The sequence below is a fragment of the Cheilinus undulatus genome, linkage group 19, assembly GCF_018320785.1.
Source record: "Cheilinus undulatus linkage group 19, ASM1832078v1, whole genome shotgun sequence".
In the NCBI taxonomy this organism is placed as follows: Eukaryota; Metazoa; Chordata; class Actinopteri; order Labriformes; family Labridae; genus Cheilinus; species Cheilinus undulatus.
Window position 1 is genome coordinate 9,855,444 of NC_054883.1, and position 22,943 is coordinate 9,878,386.

Sequence of the window (22,943 nt, forward strand, 5' to 3'; positions counted from 1 at the left end):
CTGATTTGAGTTTTCGCTCCGCAGCAATCAACGAACAGAAGATATTAAGATTACTGTTGAGTAAATTAAAAAACAACCAGAATGTTCACACAGGATTGACTGAAATCCTCAATATTTGTGTGTTTTCAGTCAGATATTCAGTGAAAAGTTAATCAGTTCCAGAAATAGTTGCAGACTTAATTTGTTTTGTTTTATAAACAAATTAAGAATTATTTAAATGTGTCTGCTCTGAAAGCTGGAATTACCAGAGGCTATTTCTTCATACATATTAATACAATAACTGAGTAAAATGTCAAAAAAAATAAAGAAAAACAACATGATAAGATTATCAACCATAGAAGTAAGTGCTAGTTTTGTTTGTTATTGCTATATGAAATTTAAAATGCCACACATTTTAACACAGAAATTCACAGCAAATACTCAACATTGATAATTCCTCACAATAGAGACCATGGCTTTTAGTATGAGCAAGAAAGTGTCATCAGAAATGTAGAAAAAGAATGTTTGTAGTTGCACATGCATGCACAGTATGCGCCCAAACACGTCTATATTTTTCATAAATTTAAGTATACATGAAGACACATACGTAACTATTTTCTATCCATACCGTATCATACATGCCAACCAATATACTGTACATTAGATGAAAACTTATATAGAAAGAGAAAAAAAGGTGGGATTTTGCCAAAATCAGCTCATAATGATGTCTTTGGATGGATGTTTTGCCTGTAAAAGTGTCATATTTTCTTTGCACTCTTTTGTCCCTCTCTTGCTCCCCTCCACTTTTGTCCCTCTGTTTCATTTGTAGCTTTTCTCACAGGTGCAACGCTTTGATTCGCCGTCCTGACTCATACGAGCTGAGGAGCAGAATAACAATTGATACGCATGAACGAGAGGATACATAGGGGCGAGGAGAGGGTCTGAGGGATTCTCAGTGTGTGCTTAGATAGAAGCTTTTATTATAAAGTTATTTACAGGATGTTTATCCTCACAATAAAAAAGAAATCTGATCTCATCTGGGAGCCCGTTTGTATGTGAGTCTCCTTTCTTTGGAGGGGGACAAATAAGCCTTATAAGAGCGACAACAATATCTGTAGACTGATTTACATTTTGATAAGCATCAACATGCAAGAGTCTCATGTACAGAGGTCACATTCATGTTATATATCATACATGTAATAAACTCCAGGCCTGTTGTTCAGGGAATATTATTGTTTTTGATTCCTGCCTTGGATTTTGACTAAAAAATGAGTTTGCTGTGCATCTTATCTTCCAGGAGGGATCAGGTGCATCTTTCTCTCTTTTCCTCCCCTCCTCCTCTTCTTCCTCCTCTCTCCACTCTGATAGGTAGAGACAGCCATCATATGTGCAAGGTTGGGGGGGGGGTAGTGATGGGCGGAATGGCAGCTTTAATATCGGAGCGATTGCCTGCTGATAAGGCTAACGGCTGTGGAGAGGCGTGAGCGTCAGCCCTCCCCCGCAATAAACACTTTCATTTTGTTTGCTTGGAGTGACGGATGGAGAGATGGAAGCGGCGAATAGACGACCTGAGGAAGAGGGAAGAGAAAGAGGGAGGGAGGGGGAGATAGATGGAATGGATGTGGATGTTATTCAATATTAACAGATCAATCAGAGGGTGGTGAAATATGCATTTTGTCAACTATATACACCCCGTTTGTCCAAAGAGGCAACGTTATGGCTGCTGAAATACAAAATACTGATTTGTCTCCTCCATGCTGAATTTATATTGCTCCTAACAATAACAGCCCTGTCGTATAGCAGAAAAATGAATCTATATATTCATGACTTTAAGCTCTGATGACTTCATGGTAATCAGTTCTGAATTGCTATTAGAATCTATGATGAGGAGTGGTTGCACAATTGCTTCAGTTTTGCAGCATATGGTGGAGAAAAGCAACATTTTAATCAAATTATATCTCTCAGCAAGATCATTTGTGTGGAGCGCATATGCTGCAGAGCGATTTAAAGGTCACATAAAATCAAGCTTAAATGTGTGTTTTTATTCATTAGTGCTGATGTTAAAGATGTTTTGAATCATTCTTTAGATTGATGATTGAAATGGCCTTTTCCTCTACTTTAACAAGTCCTTGATGACTTTCTGAAGTATTTCTCCTCACTTCTATTTGTTCACCTGCCTCTGTTTGTTTTAATCCATTTCTCTCTTTCTGTCTCGCCTCGTCTGGCTTTCTTTGTCAAGCGCTACCATATAACTGAGATAAGCTGATCTCACGAAAGCCCTCATCAGCTGACAGCCAGCTGATTTGCTATATTGGCCAATCACTCTCTTTGCTGCTCCCTCTGCAAGCCGCTCTTTTGCAACCCTCCTCCACCCCAGCTCCTCCTTTATTCTGCTCATGGCTTCACATTCATAAAAGCAGAGTTGTTGCCAGAGCCAAACTTGCCCTCTGTCTCATAGTTCCATCTCATAGTACCACTCTCCTCACTACTTTTCCCTGTGCCATTTGGTTTGTTTACATTTATGACTTTTGCAAACAGGCTTGGGTGTTGTAACTTTTTGCCAGGAGGCTAAAGGCCCAGTTCTATTGCAAAGTTGACCAAGACAATCTGGCAGCAAACCGTAGATGTCAGGCACCCACTCGCTCAGACGGTTTCTGTGAGATGCTGTCTTTGGCAGAACAAAAGTGATGTAGTTTGCTGGTAGAACATATTTCCAGTTTCAGGTTTTCTTTTAATTCAACTTAATTCATAAACAAAGTCTGGCTGTTGCATTTATGACCATCACATTGCAAACACAAACTAAGCAACATTTCATAAATAAAAAGGGGAATAAGGTCAGAGGTCCCACCCAGGGGGCAAATCCTGTGTAGATTCATTTTGGAAGCAGATATGCAAACGGCTGTCTTAAGATCATTAGCTTAAGCTAATGCTAACATAAATATGCTAGCAGGCGCGCCGGTAGTCGAGTGGTTAAGGCGCATGCCATATACGCAGGCGACCCGGGTTCGAATCCGGCCCGTGGCACTATTTCCTGCATGTCTCTCCCCGCTCTCTCTCCCCTGTTTCCGACTCTATCCCCTGTCCTATACTATCGAATAAAGGCAAAAAGGCCAAAAATAAATCTTTAAAAAAAAAAAAAATATGCTAGCTGCGTAGTTAATGTTACTACGTAAGATAATGTCTCTAAGTTAGCTTTCACGAACATTGCTAAAACTAATATAGCTAAATAAGCTACATAGATAACGTAGCTTCATACCTTACATTAGCTCTGAAGCTTCATTAAGATAGATATTCATGAGCTTTGTGAGCTTTAGCTTGACCATGTCAGTTATGTAGCTCTGTTATGTACATAGCTTACACAGCTAATGGAGCTGCATGGGCTACATTTGCTACGTTAGAATGTTTTCATGGAGGGAGAGCTTTTTTTGTTGTAAGCAAACTGCTTTATTAGTTAACGTTACTACGTAAGATAATGTAGATAAGTAGCTTTCAGGATCATAGCTTAAACAGACATAGCTACAAAAGCTACATAGCACAGCTTCATACCTGACATTAGCTTTGAAGCTCCATTAGGATAGATATCTGTGAGCTTTGTGAGCTTAAGCTTGAGCTCTGTCAGTTATGTAGCTCTGTTTTATACATAGCATACACAGCTAACATTATCTACATAAGCTACATTTGCTACGTTAGAATCTTTTCATGGAGGGAGGACTTTTTTCATGTAAGCAGACCGTTTACTCGGCTTTATTAGTCAGCATTACTGTGTAAGACATGTCGCGAAGTAGCTTTCGGGAACATAGCTAAAACTGTCATAGCTACAAAAGCTACATAGCGCAGCTTTATACCTGACATTAGCTCTGAAGCTTCATTAGTATAGATATCCATAAGCTTTGTGAGCTTTAGCTTGAGCTCTGTCAGTTATGTAGCTCTGTTATGTACATAGCTTACACAGCTAAGGGAGCTACATGAGCTACATTTGCTATGTTAGAATCTTTTCATGGAGGGAGGACTTTTTTCATGTAAGCAGACTGTGTACTCAACTTTATTAGTGAACGTTACTACGTAAGAATACGTTGCTAAGTTAGTTTTCAGGAACATAGCTAAAACTAACATAGCTACAAAAGCTACATATGTAGCGAAGCTTTATAGCTAGATATCCATAAGCTTTGTGAGCTTTAGCTTGAGCTCTGTCAGTTATGTAGCTCTGTTTTATGCCTTACATACACAGCTAACATAATCTATATAAGCTATGTGCTACGTTAGAATGTTTTCATAGAGGGCAGGCTTTTTTCACGACTGTTTACTTGGCTTTTTTAGATGTTTTGGAATCAGGTTTTGCAGGTCAGGTTATTCACTTTTAAATTAGTAGGGACCCAAATTTCTGATTTTAACTAAATTAATTCAACAAAAAATGCTGAAATTTGGACCTTGGAAAGAACAAAAGGCTGAACAAAAAGACTGGCTAACACTTTGAGAGTACATGCATGCAAACATTTTTTTTCACAGTTTTCCTATTATAACACATTTTGGTTGTTTTTTTGTTGAAAGGTGACAGGACATTTACAAATTATCATATCAAAACTAACTTTCTTGAAAATATTTCCATCAAAGATAACAGGATAATAAGTGAAGATCTCAAGAAAACAATCAGAATTTAAGAAATTTCCTGCAAAAAAGTATATGGATAGATGTCTGCCTAGGGCTTCAACATCAGAGATATTTTGCCCTTTTTTTTTCCTGAAACCAGTTCACAAACCATTAAAAAAAAAACCCACAGGTCCTGACCCACCAGTTGTTGTTTCAGTTTGGTAACACTCATCACAAAGATCACCTGTGCTGTAGCTGTCCAGCTAAAAGCATTTATTTACTGCAAATTAATCACGTCTTCTTGCATTTTCATATGTTTTATCCAGTAAAACTGTTGCACTTGTTTGAAATTTCACCTTTCTGCACATGAAGATGGAGCACATTTTAACACATGAAAAGCCCTTTTACGGTGCCTTTCTTCCTCTGCTGAACATCAGATGATATAGCTCAATATGACTCTGAAACTGAAAAGATCACATGAGCAGCAGGGATGAGATCTTGATATTAGAGATGAGACTCGATGGACTCAGACAATGCCCATTAAAACGGCTGCTGTGAAATGAGACCTGACATCTCTTTTCCACAGTCTGTCAGGAGTATTTGGTGGCTAATTTGAAGTATAAAAAATCTGTGTGAGAAGAGAAGGAGAGTGAGCTCCAGAGGGAGGTTAATATGAGGGGCGACCAGAAAAGAGAGGCTGTGGGCTGTTATCTGTACAGTCGCTGACAGAACAAGCAAATCCATTGGCTGGATTTTCACTTCAGCCCACATCCGTCCAGTTAGCGGCTAATGAGCTCGGCTAGCATGTTGTATTTACATTTAAAGTGGCTGTTGTGGGGCCGTCCTCTCCCTCAGGTTGATTGGAGAGTCCTCAGCTTTGATTCTCAAGTAAAAACTGACCTTCAGGCTTCTTTAGTTCCACCGTAATGTCAGCTTGTCAGTCAAACTGGAGCTGCGGCCGCTGTTTTCATGAACGTGTGTTGATTCCTGGCTAATCTTTTCGTAGTTTGACTCATGATGTGCTGTGCCCTCAGAGGGGGCCTCATTAGGACCAAAACGGTGTGTGACCTTTTAGCTGCTTCGCCTCGCTGTGCCACCTACGACCTCACCCAGCTGGGCCCAATTACCTCGCTCATTACCCCCTCCTAAATAGAATAGCTCAGGTACTATAGATATCTATGGAGAGGAAATATGACAGACTAAATACATGGGTGGAAAATTAAAGTGGGTTGAAGAGTTTCCTTTTTTCTCTCCTCTTGTCTACAGTATGTCTTTTATATTCCAAGGACTTTGAATATAGTGATTATTTCAGTCATAGTGGGTGGTGGGAATGTACAAGAACGCTTAAAGCAGAAGGTGTTCCCGGTATTTTACCCTCCCCTTTTAAGAGAGAAGAAACTAAAGAAAGGCAAACAAGGTCAGAAAGGATGTCTTTATAAGTTTTTGTATATTCAGTCCTCAGTGTGTTGTAGCTTGAATCTTTTTGTTTTGAAATTTTGTTTCTTCTCTTCTGAGTTGTATTAACCTGCCACTGAAAACACCCAATTTAATGATATTGCTGTTTCATAATAAAAGCATTCAATCATCATAACAGCTGGGGACTCACTGTTTTAGCATAGCTCCAGCTCTGCTGCAGTTAGCAGCAAATACAGAGTTACAGTATTTACAGCTGCTTCTTTGACTACTATCCGAGTCACAGCCTGCTTTTTTTGAATAATCTCAGACCATATAGACAAGGCCTATTCAATTAGCGGCACAGGGACCACATGTCAGAGATGCAGAGGGCAGCCTGTTTCTCAAGTTTTCATAAATTCCCACGGTATTTCAGACCGTGAATGCAACACTCCTCGTAGCCTAGCAACAGTCTACCTACAATGCGCTCGTTGTTTTGAAGCTGGCTAGCGATGCTGACAGAAGTGACCCTGAAATTCAGAGTATAAAGCATGTCCTTTTGAACTGTAGCTACAACTGTGCAAATTTAGCTGTGATGAACTCTAAGATATGCCTGGGTAAGATGTGATCATTATTATTATTTAAAGAATTTCATTTTGTTTTTTCATTCTATTTATTTTATTTTTATTCAAGGTATAAAACATTTCTACTTCCTCAGTCTATATTCAAATACAGCTTGTTGTGTTTTTACACACTTTATGATGTACTTTTTTCATGTTGCCAAATCTAAAAGGGAGACTATGAATAAAAAGTGCATATTTTTCATTAAATTTATCTGTATTGGTTCCAAATTTGACATTACCAGATGCTTACTGGGCGCCGAACATGCCCGGCCCGGCTACATTTCTTGATTTTAAACTTTGTTCCAGTTGAATTTGTAACTGAATAGCCCTGATGTAGACCATCTAAGGTCATTAGCTTGATACTTACACATCATAGAAAATGCCATTAACAGGCTAACTGAAATCAAACAGCAGTTTTAAAAGGATATTTTAGTATTTTTAAAGTTGAGTAGTACAGCGCCCATAAAAATATTCCAGGCCTTGGATGTTTTACACGTTCCTTGATTTTATAGATCAGTCATGGTCATTATAATTTGCCTTTTTGACTTTTTACTTAGTAGATGCACCTTTGGCTGTAATCACAGCAGAGTCTGTGTGGATAGGTCTCAGTCAGACTTGCACATCTGGACACTGCAATCTTCTTTGCAATTTTACTCAAGCTCTGTCAGGTTGCATGGGATCAACAGCCCTTTTTTTAGTCCAGCCACAAATTCTCTATTGGATTGAGGTCTGGGCTTTGACTTGGCCTCTTCTTTTTCTTGTCTTTAGACCATTTCTGTGTGGCTTTTACTGTATGCTTGAGGTCACTGTCTTTCTGGAGCCCCCCCCCCCCAAATTGTTGTTCTCTTGCAGATTGAACAAGATTATCTTGCAGGCATTTCCTATAATTTGCTGCATTTCTTTTACCCTCTACCTTTACTAGCCGTCAAGGGCTGGCTGCTGAGAAGCATCCCCACAGCATGATGCTGCCACCTCCTCCTGCTTCACATTGTGAATAGTGTGTTTGTGATGTGCTGGGAAGTTTTATTAACCTGGCATGCCAGATCGATGTGTGAAACACATCCATCTGGAAACCACTCATAGACAGTGACTGGGAAAGGGCAGAGCTTTTTAAAAAAAACTCTGAGGGTGATTGGATGAACTTTCTGTCTGTCATGCCTTTACAGGCCAATCAGAGCAACAAAACATGTGATGTAGCCGCTACAAAGCTGCGCCCGTACTGAAGGAGTAAACTCCATGCAGAACTGCATGATGTGAACCATGGCGACTGTAAACATGTCAGTACACGACTTTTGTCGTTTTTGAAAAGAAAACAACTCACTGCTGTTCTTTGTTCTTTTTTTCAACATAGAAATGCCATCAAGTTCTGATAAAACTGGCGCTTTAGCAGCATCCACGCTAATGTCTTCCACCATAATTGCACCAGTCTCTTGTTGCTGCTTGCTTACGTCACAACTCTGCTGTACCTGAAAGTATTGCCCTTCATCGCTGATGGTCCGGTCACTTTCTAACCCAGCCCAAACTGTTCAGATGGGGGCTTTGCAAGATGGGTTCACCAGTGAGAAACATGGAAACAGGCGTATCCATCTGCTTTGCAAGGTTGGAGTTTTATGGCTTGATCTGAAACATGTGGTCAGTCAGTAACTTTGAACAGTGCAGATAATAAATTTTACTCTTCTTTTTACGCCTCTAAAATGAACAAATCATACCTAAAAAATAAAAAGAAGTGACACGTGCAAACAGAGTGTTAATAACGCCTCAGAAGCTGTGTGAATCTAAAATTTTTGGTAGAACTGTTGCTGTCATAATGTTATGACATTTTAACCCCACTCCCCGACCCTTTCAAGCTATCACTTAAAGTATAACCTGCCCTCTTTGCTGCCATTTTGATGAGTTGATACGATGATCGGTGTTTATGATCCGTAAAAGCAGAGAAAAGAAAAGGATGGGAAGAGCGAGGAGAATGGGTGATTGTTCTAAAAGTAGCGTGCTTAATTAGATGGAATGCTGCATACGTCGTGGACTGAGTGGAATCATTGGCATAGATTAAAATACTAATTAAACAGACCCTCGCCGAATTTGGAGTGTGAGGTGGGGTTCAGCTCTTCAGGGTCATTTGCATCGCCTTCATCTGGTGAAATGGGATTTAAAGGACTTGCTCTCTCTCTCTCTCCCTCTATTTTGCCCTCACTTTTTCTCATCTCCCCCATTACCAATCACATTCACATGCTAACAAACTCAATTAAAATTATGCTCCGTTTTTCATTGCACTTTATAATTTGGCATAATCTATTAAGGCCCCCTTTGATTTTGTTTTTTCAATATAAATGTCTCCATCAAAGTGGCGAAGCTCAGGAGGGGGAAGAAGTCGGCGAAATGTGTGATCTTCAGCGTCGGGATATTTAATGTTGCTTCACTTTGGTTTGATTTGCATGAGAATGTCTGTCGTTGGAACAAAGCGGTGGAAATAGCACGCCATATTTGATTAGATCAATAGATGTGAGGATCAAACTCGGCTGCTGTATTAATTACTGCAAGAACAAAGGCAGGAGCTCGACTTATTGTGTGCTGCGAATCTACAAGCACTTCAGCTGCTTTCTGGTGTTCTTCTGTAGGTTTGATTCAATGTGTGCAATGATACAGTGACAGCTAATTTTTGGTGGAGAACATTTTTAAAATGTTAAATTATTTTGATGATGCATGGGACTATGTTCCCCACTTTGGTCCATGAATTCAGAGACTTTCCATGGATTGACATTGAATTTTCCATAGACAGTCTAAATTAGCCACATATATTTACATACTACTCAGAATTTACTGCAGTAACCTGTTGATCTCTGAACTTTCTATTGGAAGCCATCGTCAGGTCACTGTGGAATTTATAAAACATGGATGCATTCTCCAAGACATCACCCATTCATCTAACCTTGCAAAGCAGATGGATACGCCCTTTTCTGTGTTTCTCACTGGTGAACCCATCTTGCAAAGCTCCCATCTGAACAGTTTGGGCTCGGTCAGAAAGTGACATGACCATCAGCGATGAGGGGCAGTACTCTCAGGCGCAGTGGAGTCGTGATGTGAGCAAGCAGCAACAAGCGGCCGATGCAGTTATGGTGGAAGAGCTTAGCGTGGATGCTGCTAAAGCGCCAGTTTTATCAGAACTTGACGACATTTCTTTGTTAAAAGAAGAACAAAGAACAGCAGTGAGTTGTTTTCTTTTCAAAAACGACAAAAGTCGTGTACAGACATGTCTACAGTCGCCATGGTTGGACGGTTTGCACCTCGATAGCAGCTACGTCACGTGTTTTGTTGCTCTGATTGGCCCATAAAGATGTGACAGACAGAACGTTCATCCAATCACACTAAGTTTTTTTTTCAAATCCTCTGCCCTTTCCCAAATGCTTAGTATTGAAGGTTTTCCAGATGGATGTGCGAAACACATCCATCTAGCGTGTCAGGTTACTATTCATCTCTAAAGCGGCTTTTTGAAGCCCACCAATGGCAGCCCCCATATTGGAAATGCTTCCTCAACCTGACTTTTGATCATTCTAGAAAAGGTAATTAGGTGGATTTTAGGGCCTTAAGCTTCTGGCAAACAGTTACATTTGTCTGCCTGTCTGTCATCAGAAGGCCTTGCAGATGACAATGCATATCAGAGCAAAAACCGAGCCAAAGGAGGCTAAAGGAACTGGGTGTAGAGGTCAGAGATAGAATTGTTGCAAGGCACAGATATGGGGAAGGCTACAATAAAAATGTCTGCTGCACTGAAGGTTCCCAAGAGCAGAGTGGCCTCTATGATATCAAATGGAAGAAGTTTGGCACAACCAGGATTCTTCCAAGAGCTGGTCACCCAGTTAAACTGAGCGACTGTGGAAGACAGGACAACCATCGCTGCAGCCCTACACTGATATGGGCTTAATAGCAGAGTGGCTAGTTGGAAGTTTAATCTCAGTGGAAAACACATGAAAGCCCACTAGGAGTTTGCAAAAAACTGAACAGGAGCTAGCTACAATGGCTCACATTGAAGAGCCATTCAGTAGAAGAAGGTCGTTGGCAAACGGCACATCATTTCTTTTACAGCTCACCCCACATGGCTTATTCCATTGCTGGTACATCATGGTTTAGATTAAAAGCATTTTTGTGACAAATTGAGACATATTTATATGCTAAAGGGGCTAAGCTAGCCTCTCAGCACAGTAAAACAAGACTATGTTCCTGCAATGAGGTCTGCAGGACAGTTATTTGGGATATTGACCACCTTCACGTCAGGTAAACTGACTAAGCTGTGGACAAAAAACACTCTATAAAGTGAAGGGATCATACACAATGTATGTATACATTTTTAATGACATTTTTTAATGATAATGGCTGCTTACAGGTCCATTTAGGTCTAATGTACCATTCCCTTGCATCCCCAATGCCCACCTCCTGCCCTCCATCAAGCATTTGCATTTCATTGGGATCACGTGACTGCAAACAACCTATAAAGTGTTTAATTGTACAGCAATATGGCCTGTCAGGAGCATGGCTGGTAGTTTCACACGCAGGTAGCTCATGGTGACCCCACCTTGGATGGTTATGACAGTGTGGACGATAATCAAATCTGTGATGGAGAAAATGAATGTTTTTTTTTTGTTTCTGGAACTGCTCTGTTTCATCCCCCCAAGCGCTGTTGTCTCATCATTACATTATTGTGTTTCTCCTCTTGATGAGGATTTTATGAGTGTGACTGTGTGGGCATTTTCTATGACCAGTTTGACATCTGACTCACGCTCCATTGCATCATTCTCAGGTCGGTTGACCACTCGTTTCTGCCCCAGGAACTGAAAGAAATCTGCTACTTTGTCATCCCTGTGTCTCATCCCTGACACCTCCTCTGCTTTCTGTCTCCTCATGCAGTCCAACAGAAGCAGCAGCTGGAGAAGGAGACGGGCCTGAAGATAGTGGAGGCCGGAGTCAGTGATGTAAGTTATACTCTCTCTAAAAATATCTATTATTCAGCTCTGTGTGTGGAAAAAAAAGAAGTGAGAGTGGGCGAGCTTGTGATTGTGCTCGTCTTCTGTGTTCAGGGCTCATGGGACGGGAATAATTCTGTGATTCCAACTTGTCTTGGCGTTCAGATCACACCTGCAGCTTTAAATTGTGCAGCCAAACACTAATCTGCTGCTATTCCAAACACACATACATCCTTTCAAGTGTGCTGCTTTGATTACCGTCCTTTCCCGGATTCATTTCCTTTAGGTCTCTAAGAGCTGCTGTCGCTTTAGTGAGGGGAGAGAAAAAAAACACAACAAGACAAAGCCTGATGCATTTTACACAACTTAAAACAAGTGTTGATCATCACATCAGAGCCACAATAACCAGATTATCTTGAGTGCCGATGCTCCTGTGACATATTCATCAGGAAAAATGAAGATGAAGGCAGGAGGACACTCAGGATGATGCAGATGAAAGGAGAGTAAACGTGTATTCATCCAACACTGATAAATATTCATATGTATGGCCGCTAAAGATCTAATCAAGCACCCATTGATGCGTCATCGCCCTCCATGCTCGCCCCGTAAATGAGTTCCTCTATGGAAATGAGACAGACAGCCTCAGACCCCCAGAGCCGCCCTGATCACAAGGCATGCTGGGAGCTAAATGGAAGTGGCCTGCATGTGCATTGCAGGACAGTTGCTATGGGCAACAAGCACTGTATAGACAAGATCATTTTCTTGGTTCGATGCTGTCTCCCTTCTGGTGTCACTGCCTTTCTTCGCCCATCTGCCTCCCACTTATATCTTTTTTAGCACCACATTTTCTCTCATCTTACTCCACATTGTGTCTTCATCACGTTCTTCTCAATTATTTTTTTCTCTGCGCTCTGACTCTTGTCCCGTTTCTTTGTCTGCCTCTCCTCGCTTCCTTTCATCCTTTTATCCCGCTCGCACTGATTCCTGCGCTTATAGCCAGCACTGGTACAGGGCTGTGTTTGTCATATTGGGCCTATTTGTAGATAATTAGCTGCAATAATAGCCTCTCTGCAGGAGCCAGGGTGAGGGAGGGAGGGAGGAAGAAGGAAAAAAAATCTGTCTTCCACCTCATGGGGAGAAAATCTGTGCCAGACTGTGTTTTCTTTCAAAATGCATGTTAAGAAAGTGCAGCGTTTACTGTACAACAAATACAGCTCTGGCAAAGTATATAACCCACTCTAAGGGTGTTTTATTACAAATGGCGGTAATGTGCATGTGTTGATCTCACCAGTTTGTATCCAAGAAGTGGTGAGTTGAGGGTAAGTTGTTGGAAAATAGTAGCTTTTGACAGGAGAGCCTGTGGAGTGGGCTCTTCAAATACATTAGATTAAAAGGTGTTAAAACAGAAAGTATGCTTTCAGTAAATCTGCAGGAAATTGACTACAGTTAAAAGGGAATTCATGCTGGAAAAGCTCTTTTTTAACCTGGAAAAAATAGAAATATACTGTGTAAAGTGATTCAGTTTCACCGTAAGAGGTCTAAAGCTGGAAGGTAGGCAATTCACAGACAGTATTCCGATCTCACACTGCAAAAAACGCATCCAAGCAAAAGTATTTGGCTAATTTTTAGTCCAAATTTCTCATTGCAGTTGTTTAAAGCCATATTCATCTGACACACCCAGATTGACATCTTCATATACCTATTTAAAGCCAATTTTTTATCCACATTTTTTTCAAATCTTTGCATTCTCAGTGAGATGTTTATTTCAAAGAAAGCGGACCAATGCATCCAACTACAGTGCCTATAAAAAGTATTTATCCCCTTGGATGTTTTACCCTTTTGTTGATTTTTAAAAAAATAATTATGGCCAGTATAATTTGGCTTTTTTCACACAAAAAAGTCCAGCCACAAATTCTCTATTGGATTGAGGTCTGGGCCGTGACTTGGCCGCTTTAGAACATTCATCTTGTTTTCTTTAAACCATTTCCATTTTCTCTGTGCTTTGGGTTATTATCTTGCTGGGAAATAAATCTTCTTCCAAGCCTCAGTTCTCTTGCAGACGGAATTAGATTGTCCTCCGGGATTTTCCTCTATTTTGCCGCATTCATTTTACCCTCTACCTTTACAAGCCTCCTGCCAGCTGCCGAGAAGCATCCCCACAGCATGATGCTGCCACCACGGTGCTTCACATTGAGGATGGTGAAGTGTTTATAGTGTCTAAACAAAGCGTCTTGTCTGATGGCCACAAAGCACCATTTTGGTCTCACCAGACCAAACATCTTTCTTCCACTTGACTATGGAGTCTCCCTCTTGCCTTTTGGTGAACTCTAGTCCAGATTTAATGAGTTTTCTTCGACAGTGGCTTTCTCTTTGCCACTCTCCCATAAAGCTTTGACTGGTGAAGAACCACAGCAACAGCTGTTGTAAGCAGAGTCTCTCCTATCTCAGCTGCTGAAGCTTGTAACTCCTTCAGAGCAGTCATAGGTGTCTTATTGGCCTCTCTCACTAGTCTCTTCCTGCACGGTCACTCAGTTTGTGAGGATGGCCTAATCTAGGCAGATTTACACATGTGCTATGCTCCTTCCATTCTTGATGATGGATTTAACTAAGTATTGTCAAATCTAAAGATTGTTTCTTAAGTTGAAGTTCCTTCATTCTTCATCATCATTACTCTGTCAAACATTAGCAAAGTTATTATTCTCTTTGCATTACATCATGGTGTGAAATCATCATGCAGTGTTTCTAGGCTAATGTCAATGAGGCTCTGTGCAACTAGAAAATGAGGTTGTTTGTGGGTGGGGGATGGGATGGAGGGAGGCTGCAGTGAATCCCCTTTATTCCATAAATATGATTCATCACTTTGCTTAAAATGACTGTCCATAAAATGACCATAATTTTATTTGCATGAAAACTGGCGTATTTATGGTCGATATCGCGTTTTCTACATGCAATCTGTTGCAATGCAATTATATATGAGTAATTGGATGTTTAAATGGGTCACTGACAATTACAACTGTTTGTTTTTTCTTAATTAATTTTCCCTAAAAACTAATCAATTTAGGAATAATCTACACAATAAATTTGCACTTTTGGGTATGTTTTTCCATAGAAAATAAACTGAAACAAAGACACAAACATCAAATCAGCTAATAAAGGCCAAAATTTAAAGGAAAGAGTCTCAGAGAGGGGCACAAAAAGTTTGAACTTATATTGGTAATAATTCAACAAACAAACTAAAAAGCAAATAAATGAATAGAACTTTTAAACTAAGTTGTGCAGTGAGCAAGGAAGCTTGTAGGTGAGCCACAACTCAGCCCATCAGATCTTTATTCTGCACAGCTGCAAGATAACGTGAGATCTGTTCTCCATGACTGTCTCATCCTTTAAATTCAGAGTTTCAGGTTCTTCTCTCTGCCTGTCAGTTTGTTGCTACTAAGGAGAGAAAAAAACATGACATGATTTAATCAGTGATGTTTGGTCTAGCATTATGATGTTGTTTTTTTTTCTTTTTTTATTGTGAGTCAGGGTCAACATATTAGGATACATTCAACAAATAAACATCATTCAATGAGTTAAAGGTAAAAATATTGTTCCATAAGGAAAGATAAAATGTCATGTGACAGACCCAATTTAAGTAGTTCATCCAAAATGATCATACAGTTAAATTAAATTCATCTCACAGATAGCGTTTTATCCTTAAACAACATAAACACAAGTGGTCAATTAAGCAATTGACTGACAATTATGCATATCAACAGACATACACACTCAGGCAGCTATACAAACACTCACACACACATACATGATGATGTTGTTTTTTTTTCATCCACTTTGACAAATGGGGTCTGGCTGCACACTGCATATTTCATTTGCCCCTCCTTGCAGACCACTACTGTGAGAAGCTGCATCTGTCCGACCTGAAGGGAGGTACAGAGTAGAGGGCTGCATTGGGATTGGGACCCAACTCAAATCTCGCGGGAGCAGGCGGTTTAAACTTTGCTGCAGACGGGAGCGGGTGACAAAAAAAAAAACACAGCTAGATCAGGATGAAGCCTAGCGACAGGATGATGGAGTCAACAAATGATGTAGAAAAGAAGCTCAAACAAGGTCTTTGCAACAGAAAAAGAAAACAAGGCAAGTCTGACAAGTTTTGTTTCTGCAGACAAGCTCTGATGGAATAACACATTAATATCTACTACTGAATACTAAATGGCGAGAAAAGTACAGTTTCATAAATAATTATTTCAACTGAAAAAGCGGGTTTTTGTGTTGTGAACGTTAATGTTTATGCTTAGAGTGGCTAATGAGCTGACCTTGGTGCTGAAACGTGGCAGATTTGACTGACAGCTGCCGCTCAGAGAGAGAGCGAGGGATAGAGATGCTCTCCGTCGATGGGCGATTGTACGTGCTTTTCAGCAGCTGATTCTTTTTCTTAATGATTTAGATTAATAGGTTGTTTGCACTCACATGATCTTCTTGGCCCGTTTTTGCACAAGGCACTGTTTTTTGTTTTTGATGTATTCCGTGACACTTTTGTTCCCCCTTCACCGCCGGAACAACACCCAGTCTGAATCTCTATTAATGGCCTATGAAATGACATGTTTTCTGTGACAAGAGAAGACACAAAATCAATGCATCTCTTTTACTGTGCGGGCATTAAGTTTTTTTAATATACCACTTTACTGATAAACAAAGTGTCCCAGATACATTCATGAAATAACCACACTGCAAACATTATAGACTCAGCAACATTTTATATAAAAAAAAATTCTCATGTTAAACTAAAATATGTATAGACCCACTTTAGAATTAGCCTTAGCTAACAAGGCTTTAGCGTCATTTAGTTTAAGCTATGTTGGCTAATGCTGCTTCGCTAGCTACGTAGTTAATGTTACAACTAAGCCAATGTAGCTGTGTCAGCTTTAGCTAACGCTAACAAAGCTGTTACAAGCCATGAATGGCATTACTGCTTCTTAAAAAGTTCTAGCTTCAGCAAATGTTGAATAATGTAATGTAGCTAAATGTAGCTTGGTTGGCCTTAGCTTTATCTACATAAGAATTTTATCTCAGTAACCTACGTTACCTGTGTTAACTACATTGCAAATCTAGCATAGCCTCGTCAGTTTTAGATTAAGCTATGTAGCCATATAACCTACGTAGCTTTCATAGCTAGCGTAGCTTTGTTAGCCTAAGATTTAGCTATGTAGCTACATAACCTACATAGCTTTTGTAGCTTACATGTCTAGCGTAGCTTTGTTAGCTTAAGGTGTCGTTATGTAGTTACGTAACCTTCGTAACATAGCTTCCTTAGCTTTAGCCTTAGCTACATTAGCGACCAAAATGGGAAAATGGGTTGTTTTTCTATTTTTTCATATTGGTCAGAAAAACAAATAACTTTTTTTTTTTTGTTTGTTTTTTCAATACTGTTATTTTATTGTCTCCATTTGATGAAATACTCAAGGAAAAGGAAATCATGTGACCCATTGGAAAAGGTGAACATTTCAAAATAAAAGCCTCACTGTCAAAACAAGAGCCGTGCGTTGAATTTTACAGTATTATAATAGACCAAAATTCTCTATATACAGTATATGATAAATAATGTAAACTGTAAATGTACAGGCAATTTAATGGGCTGTAATGATATTATCTTTTATTCTCATTTCATATATTGTATATACATATATACAGATAGATAGATAGATAGATAGATAGATAGATAGATAGATAGATAGATAATACTATTATCATACTATAAAACACAATAGATGGCTCTTGTTTTACATGGAGGCTTTTATTTTGAAATGCTCACCTTTCCCAATAGGTCACATGATTTCCTTTTCCTCAAGTATTAATTAAATGAAGAAAACAAAATAACAGAATTGAAAGAAACAAAAATTTGACCTTTTTTAAAAAATGTTGTTTGTTTTTTCCATTCTGGGTCAAAAACAGAAAAAAGAAAAAAAAATGGCTTGTTTTTCCATTTTTTCAAGTTTTGGTCAAAAACAAACAAACAAACAAAAAAAAAACGGAATAATGGGAGTTTCTTCCGATTTTTGAGTCTGGTTTTAACCAGGAAATGGATCTGCCAGAAAATGCACTGACCCTTTCAATACCTGATGTTTGATATATGATGCTCAACTCAGACATGCAGTGGGTTATTGACTGTTTTATTGGAGAAAGGTTTATAAAGAAAGAACTTGAATATTTTAAAGATTATTTTGTGTTTTAGGCCTTTTAGGGTTAGAGATATAAAACAGAAAAAAATGTCTACATTGGTCTACAGTGCTACATTTCTTACAATATATTTCATTCTTATAGTTGTATTTTTTATATGTAGTGTAGGCTATTTATAAAGCACTTTGCAACTGATATGCTATATGAATAAACTTTAATATTTTCAGTATTACTGTTACAATATTTTTTTTTTTTTGATGAGTAAAGTCAAACTCACGTAGAACAACGTGGGTTTTTAATGTAGATATTGTATCTAATTTCTCTTGATGGGAATTTTGACTCATTAGTGATGGAAATAGTTTGGCTCAGCTCAGCTAGAAGAAATGGCTCTTCTGCTTTGGCTTTGTCAGATCAGTCAAAATAAGCATTTTTTTGACAAATTGTTGATACTTTTGCTTGTATTTTACTCCAGTTGTGCTTAATTTTTTTAATAAATAAAAATGTCATGTAATTTTTTCTCAAACCTCCCTAAGTCTTCCTAAAACCCTATTTTGGGTCAGATAAAACTTCTCACTGAGCAGTTTGACACCCCTGGTATAAAACATTAATGTTACACCTGCAAGCATTAGTCCTTAGAGCGTTGTGTGCCTGAGGTAAAGCACAATGGAAAAAAGATCCTCACTATTCTGTCAATCAAATAAGGAAAAGGAGAAAAAAAGAAAAGACCTCTCAAATGGGATCTGGATCTCGTCATACACAAAGAGAGCCAACTTCCTCTAATGTCAATGCACTCCACAGGTAAAAAACTGCAAGAAAATTTTGTTTAATTGTTACTAGAAGTCCAGGCCTTAGTAAGATTATCAGGTAAATGTGGCTCACCATAAGTGTGGTTGGATATTTTCTCTAGACATAAGACAAACGTGCTTAGATTTAAGTTTTAAATAAAACCATTACTATGATCAGTATCATGAAGTTTCGTCACTGACAACACCACCCCCCTATCTACTCCTTACGTTTTTATTTAAGAGGTGACAAATGACAAAACAGCTTAGAAAGATGTCCAGATAGAGCACACGTCAATAGCAGTAGATGTGGACGCAGATAAGCAAATGTCAGAGTGGGGAGGGTGGGTGGGGATCAGTCAATACGTAGAGCTATATCTACTCCATTATGGATGGCAGGGAAGTGGGCTTCCTAAGGAGGAAACAATTGAAAAATTCCTGCTTTGTTCTGTAATAATGTATGCATGTTGGGGGTATAAGAAATGTGCGCTCAGTTTTATTAACAGCTGTTTCCCCAAGTGGGAGCTTCACTCTCGTGGACACCCAAAAGGCAAATAGAGCTCCTCACACTGCAACCCTGCTCCTTTAAGTGTGTGAAAACCTTGTCAGGGGGAACGAAGCCAAGTGGAAACAAAGTCATATGAAGATGCAGCCTCACTCTAGCTTTTGTAGCTCCACTGTCTGCACTGAAACTAAACATATAAATCCATATATTCATCCTAATATCATATATTTACTTCTACAAGTGTAAAATAAGCCCTGGCAGACACTTTATTTCCTCCACTAGCATCATTTCTTTAAGGCTCCGAGCTCTGTGACAGTGCATCCCTCCACCTTCTTGTTTTGTCTTCTGTACAGGAGAAAAGAGGGAGGGGTAGTCAGTGAGTCAGCCCCCTCCTCAAGCTCGAGACACCAACCAGGCAGAGGGGTTGCTTTTGCTGGCAGCATGACAGGGCAGGGTGTAGAGGAGAACCGAAGAAAACGGGGCATTTTTGGTCCACTATTTGAAGCCATTATTAGTCAGAAAAAGACAGCCTGCATGTGGGACAAAAGATACAAACAGATCTAAAGCTTGGCTATAACAGTGCTGAAAAATGATTTAATCTCCCTTAATGCTAATGGGGTGATATTTAATCTCTAAACATATTTTCCAGGTTGAAAATGTCTCGCTAATGTTGCCCTGAGTGAGGTCTCATTGACCTAAAGCTTGGTCTATTGACAAAGATTCACGGTGATAAGAGTGTGCAGAAGATTTCCTCTGGATTGAAAATTAAATATTTAAAAAAAATCTGAACAGGTCCGACAGCTGAGACAGCAAAACTCCACCCAGACAAGACTCCGAGGAAAATACGTCCTTCTGTAGCACCAGCTCAACATGAAGGCTGAAAAATGTCCACTCAGATGCCAGCCTCTCTGCTATAAATCACACCACAGAAGACTCTGATTACCTGGCAGTCATAAGCCTCTACATATGACCGCCATGCAGTACCTCTATTTGTAAACGTCACACAGAGTGGAACTTGTGGCACTTTAAGTGAAAATAAAGCTGGCTTTTTTAGTGCTGGCAATGCCTAAATGACTCGCTTTTCTCGATAGACTCTTTAATGTTGTTGGTCACATATTTACCCCTTTAAGACATGTTTATTTTGGTCTGAGTTTCTATATTTGAAGAAATTATCACATATCACACATCATTTTGGTTTTTAAATCCCATATTTTGACCTTTGAAACTCATTATTTGGACTTTTTAATCCCATATTTGACCTTAAAACTCATTATTTTGACTTTTTAATCCCATATATTGACCGTTAAACTCATTATTTTGGCTTTTAAGTCACATATTTGACCGTTAAATTTACTGTTTTGACTTTTTAAACCCATATTTGACTGTTAAACTCATTATTTTGGCTTTTAAGTCACATATTTTGAGCTTTAAGATCATTATATTGGTTTTTTAATCCCATATTTTGACCTTTAAATTCACGATTTAATTCCCATATTAAACTTGTGTTTTTGGCTTTTTTATCCCATAATTGACCTTTAAACTCGTGATTTTGGTTTTTAAATCCCATATTTTGACCTTTAAATTGATGATTTTTACTTTCTCATATATTTGCCTTTTTAAAATCATTTTGCCTTTAAATTCTGTGTTTTGCCCTTTTGAATTAATAACTTTTTTTTCTCAGATTTTGAGCCCTTAAACTTATCATTTCGACTTTTTTTCTCTCTTTTTGGATCTTAAAATGATTTATCATCATTGTTAAGTTGTTTTTTTTTTCATATTTTATTGCTGGTGAAAATGAGGTTGATAGTTTCTGTTAAATGTTGACCCTGCTAAGCTCTCAGGTTAGAGCTAAATTCAGTACCGGCCCCTGCTGAGATTGATTTTTGGCCCTTGTCCATCAGCCCATCTTAGCCCTACTCTACTCGACTTGACTCGACTCTACTCGGTTTGTGTTGCGTTTCCAAGGGCACGGTACCTCGTACCAGATGCTATTTTTTAGTACCTGCTCTGGTTCCAAGCGAGCTGAGCTGATACTAAAAGGTGATGTCGACCAACTGCCGGCCACTGATTGGTCAGAGAATATCGTCACCGAAGAGTCATGAGCGCGACGCCAGACACAGGAATCAAACCCGCCATTTTTAAAAAACGACAACAGGTACTAGGGCTGGGGGAAAGGTACCCAAACACAGTAGAGTTGAGTAGAGTAGAGCCAAGTCAGGTTGAGTAGGGCTGGAACTGTATAGTGGAAAAGCGCCATTTGACACCTCTGGACCAAATAGTTTGGCCCTCAGGACGTCTCACTGGAGCAAATCTGTCCCTAAACTCAATATGAGTGTGACACCCCTGCTTTAGAGTGATCTGAAGGTGTGAGGAAGTAAAAATGTTTGGTAATGAAAATGTTTTCTGTTTTAAATCAACATGTTTTAACACAAACGTTTATAGTTATGTTCCTCATTTAAAGTTAATCAGGGGTCTTGGATTAAATAAATGAGAGAACATTTATTATTGTAGTGAAATGCAGGTCTTTTGTTAAAGAGATGTTTTCATTAAACACAGAGACCTGTAGATAATTTAATTGCAGGACGTTTTTTTTTTCAGTAACTGTGTTAAATTTCTGCATAAAATCGTCTGATATCGATTGCATGCACCTGTATTGAATTAAACGGAAATCGTATTGTGGCAGGTTTTGGGATATCGGCAAAATTGTATCGGGATGAAACTGGTGATTTACTCCCCTAGTATCGTATTGTACATCCAGTGGTGTAGTGGTGCCAACATTATCTCCACATTTTAGTGACCAATCCATCACAAGATGAATGGCCTGTCTTATAGATTGCCTTTACATATTTAGTTCTCCTAAAAATTGGTGTTTTGTATTTGCACATTGACACTCTAAACTTCTGCTGCTTGACTTTGTGCAGTAAGGGCCATTCTAAAATCAGGACAAAGGCAGCAAGCTCACAGAAAGTACCACTGCCATGTCTTGGCCAGAACACTCTTGAAAAAAAAGAATTTTAATCTCAGTGAGGTTTTCCTGGTAAAATAGAGGTCGAATAAAATGAAAAACCTAACAATCTTTTTGTAAGAGTTAGGAAAGAGTGAGGAATCATGTTTACTGACAGCCTGACTGTTCTCATGACAGCTACCACTTAAAGAGAAACAACATTTTAAAACTCTGATTATTTTAGGCACATTAATGGCCCCTCTCTCTGGGTATTCACTCTCACTTTCCCCCCACTAAAACGCCCATGCGTCTGATGAGACGTCCCTGAGCGATTTACTCAGTTATATTGAGATTCATTGACATTTTGACAGCGGTCTCATGTTCAAAATAACTCTGGCAAACTGTGAATGTGAAGAAGCACTTATTAAGCTGAGAATTCCCAGAGCTGCATGTCAACTGATTACTCAAGCACTAAATGTAAATCATATGTGGCAGGCGGGGAGTCTCAGCACTCTGCATGTGTTGCACAAACATACAGTAAACGTCTACGTATTGGTCGTTGTACTTTGGCTCCATAATGGCTGTCATTTGTGAATCTATAAATGAAAAGTTGAAGAATGCCGTGGTTTTATGATGGTCAAAGATGTCATTATATTTCTAATCAAAGATATAAGTGCAGAGGCACAGAGGCACAACTCATCTCAGAGAAAAGGTCACATGTAATGATGACCTCTCCCGATGGATTTGAAGGCTTTCTTTCCAATATCCTGTGCTGTAATTAATGCAGGGGCACATCTCTGTGAGAATGGTCTGACAAGCTTCCTGAAAATGCTGTGGTGCATCATGTTTAGAGGTTTGCCTTTCAGATTTTCTCAGTTTGAAAATGTTTTTCTATAAATTTCAACTTTACAACAGCAAACAAGGGCCTAGATTTAATGTTAAACTCACTTCATGAACTTTTTACAGTTTATCTCTCCATAAATATGAAGATTTTGTACCCAA

At 39.2% G+C, this 22,943-nt stretch overlaps 1 protein-coding gene across 1 annotated transcript in view; it reads left to right on the forward strand.

Annotated features, from left to right (window-relative positions):
* ptprn2 (protein tyrosine phosphatase receptor type N2) overlaps positions 1 to 22,943 on the forward strand; it is a 250,356-nt gene that overhangs the window by 143,106 nt on the left and 84,307 nt on the right. The window contains exon 11 of the mRNA XM_041813639.1: positions 11,481 to 11,545. Within this exon, the coding sequence (XP_041669573.1) occupies positions 11,481 to 11,545 (65 nt within the window). The remainder of the gene's footprint in view (positions 1 to 11,480; positions 11,546 to 22,943) is intronic.